This window comes from Myotis brandtii, unplaced genomic scaffold (assembly GCF_000412655.1).
Source record: "Myotis brandtii unplaced genomic scaffold, ASM41265v1 scaffold1777, whole genome shotgun sequence".
In the NCBI taxonomy this organism is placed as follows: domain Eukaryota; kingdom Metazoa; phylum Chordata; class Mammalia; order Chiroptera; family Vespertilionidae; genus Myotis; species Myotis brandtii.
In genome coordinates this window covers 113146-115198 of record NW_005356585.1, presented here as the reverse complement: position 1 = coordinate 115198, position 2053 = coordinate 113146, and the positions used below count along the sequence as shown (strand labels likewise).

The 2053-nt window shown below is 64.7% G+C and overlaps 1 protein-coding gene across 1 annotated transcript in view; it reads right to left on the bottom strand.

Moving 5' to 3' along the window:
• Positions 1 to 392: 392 nt before the first annotated feature.
• Positions 393 to 2053, bottom strand: part of VIPR2 (vasoactive intestinal peptide receptor 2) — a 29089-nt gene continuing 27428 nt past the window's right edge. Inside the window, exon 13 of the mRNA XM_014537381.1 lies at positions 393 to 1528. Within this exon, the coding sequence (XP_014392867.1) occupies positions 1355 to 1528 (174 nt within the window). The 3' untranslated portion in view covers positions 393 to 1354. The remainder of the gene's footprint in view (positions 1529 to 2053) is intronic.

The window sequence follows — 2053 nt, the reverse complement described above, 5'->3', positions numbered from 1 at the left end:
CATGCTCACAGGTCTGGGATGCATGGGAAGGATCCACGGCCTCCATGCTAAGGGGGCCGTGTGGTAAACGGGGTGAAGATGCGCACAGCAGGCCAGGCGCTTGGGCTGGGGGTGACTGCACAGTCCTTTGCCCTCTGCCCTGTGGCCGCCGCTCCCCAGATGCGTCCCCCAAGTTCACCAGGTGGGCGGACCGGCAGCCAGGGCCGCATCTGCCAGCATTGCACAGAGGCGCTCCGGACACTATTCTCACATGAAACAATTCTCCGCTTAAACAGAGAGGGCAGTGCGGCTATTTTCATTAGGAGACCAGGCTTCTCCGTGTTTCTGGTGTCGCCCGATGGCCAGGGCCGCTGGGTGAGGGGCCTGAACGGCTGAGAGGGGCCCGGCTCAGGGTGTCTGGGTGCAGCCCAGGGGCATCCCGCTGGCCTCCCCGGCCGCTCCCGCCACCATCCCAGTCGCCGCATGCTCACAGGTCTGGGATGCATGGGAAGGATCCACGGCCTCCATGCTAAGGGGGCCGTGTGGTAAACGGGGTGAAGATGCGCACAGCAGGCCAGGCGCTTGGGCTGGGGGTGACTGCACAGTCCTTTGCCCTCTGCCCTGTGGCCGCCGCTCCCCAGATGCGTCCCCCAAGTTCACCAGGTGGGCGGACCGGCAGCCAGGGCCGCATCTGCCAGCATTGCACAGAGGCGCTCCGGACACTATTCTCACATGAAACAATTCTCCGCTTAAACAGAGAGGGCAGTACGGCTATTTTCATTAGGAGACTAGGCTTCTCCGTGTTTCTGGTGTCGCCCGATGGCCAGGGGCCGCTGGGTGAGGGGCCTGAAGGAACGCCATGGTGTCCCTTTAGTGCCAAGGGCCCTCATAAAGCAGGACCCCTTGAGGGGGCACGCTGCTCCCTGCGGCTGTGGCCTCGAAGCAGGAGAGGGGGTCCCCGGGGCCTTCAGGGCCGCTTCAGGGAAGTCCTCCGCTGGCTCCTGTGTCCGCAGCCCAGCGCAGCCCCCGGGGACCGGGTAGGGCAGGGATGGGCCTGCAGGGGCCCGGCTCCCGCTGAGGACAGACATCCAGGCTGGGAAGCCTTCCACAGCGGTGGGGCCAGCACGTCTCGCTCAGGGGTCACTCGGTGTCCCCTATTCTCTTTGAAAACGGGTCCATCTACACAGCCAAACACGATGAACAAAGCCAGCTACTAGTAAATGCAGAAGTTTAACAATGATTCGATCTAAGGCCCGTCCAGTTAGGAGGTGGCCAGTTGCACTTGGGCCGGGCGCAGACCAGGGTGCTGAGCCGGTGCTGATTTCCCCGGCACCCGGGCCCACGTGGCTGCGGCTCACGGGCGGGCTGGCCGGCACTAGATGACCGAGGTCTCAGTCTGCAGGAAGGACGGGGAGTGGGAGCCACGGTGGGAAGGCAGGGTGCTCTCAGAGCCGTTCCTGGAGATGGACAGGCTGTGGAGCTGGTCGCCCCACCCCGAGGGCTGGCGTGGGCACAGGCTCTGCCACTTCCTTCTCAGCTCGTTCTGCACCTGGGGGTCAGGGCAAAGCAAGAGGAGCCAGTCAGGAGGTGCTCGGGGTGCACCCAGGCAGGGGGTGCCCTCCGCAGAACACACTTCTCCCTCTGCCCCTCCTGGTGCCATCCCTCCATGTCCCTTCAGACGGACACATGGGACAGGCTCAGGAAGAGGGCGGACAGGGAAGGGGACACCGACCAGGGGCCGAGGAAAGTCCTGACTGTGGGAGCCGCGGCTGGGAGCTGGTTTCAGGCACTGTCAGTCCATTGACAGTGGTGGACCCACTGGACCCCAGACAGCAATCTAGACCCTCAGCAAAGGCCCATGGGAGTGTGGGCGGAGCCCCAGTGAGCCTGTGTCAGGGGAGTTGGGAGAAAGAGGACAGGCTGGTGCGGAGGGGCCGGCAGGTGTGAGGACGGAGAGAGCAGGTGACCATGGCTGGGCTCTGGGAGGCGCTGTGCTGGGCCCTCCACACCAGAAGGAGAAAGCTGGAGGCAGGGCTGGGCTGGCCAGGGGCCAGCGCCTGGGGCTGTGTGAGCA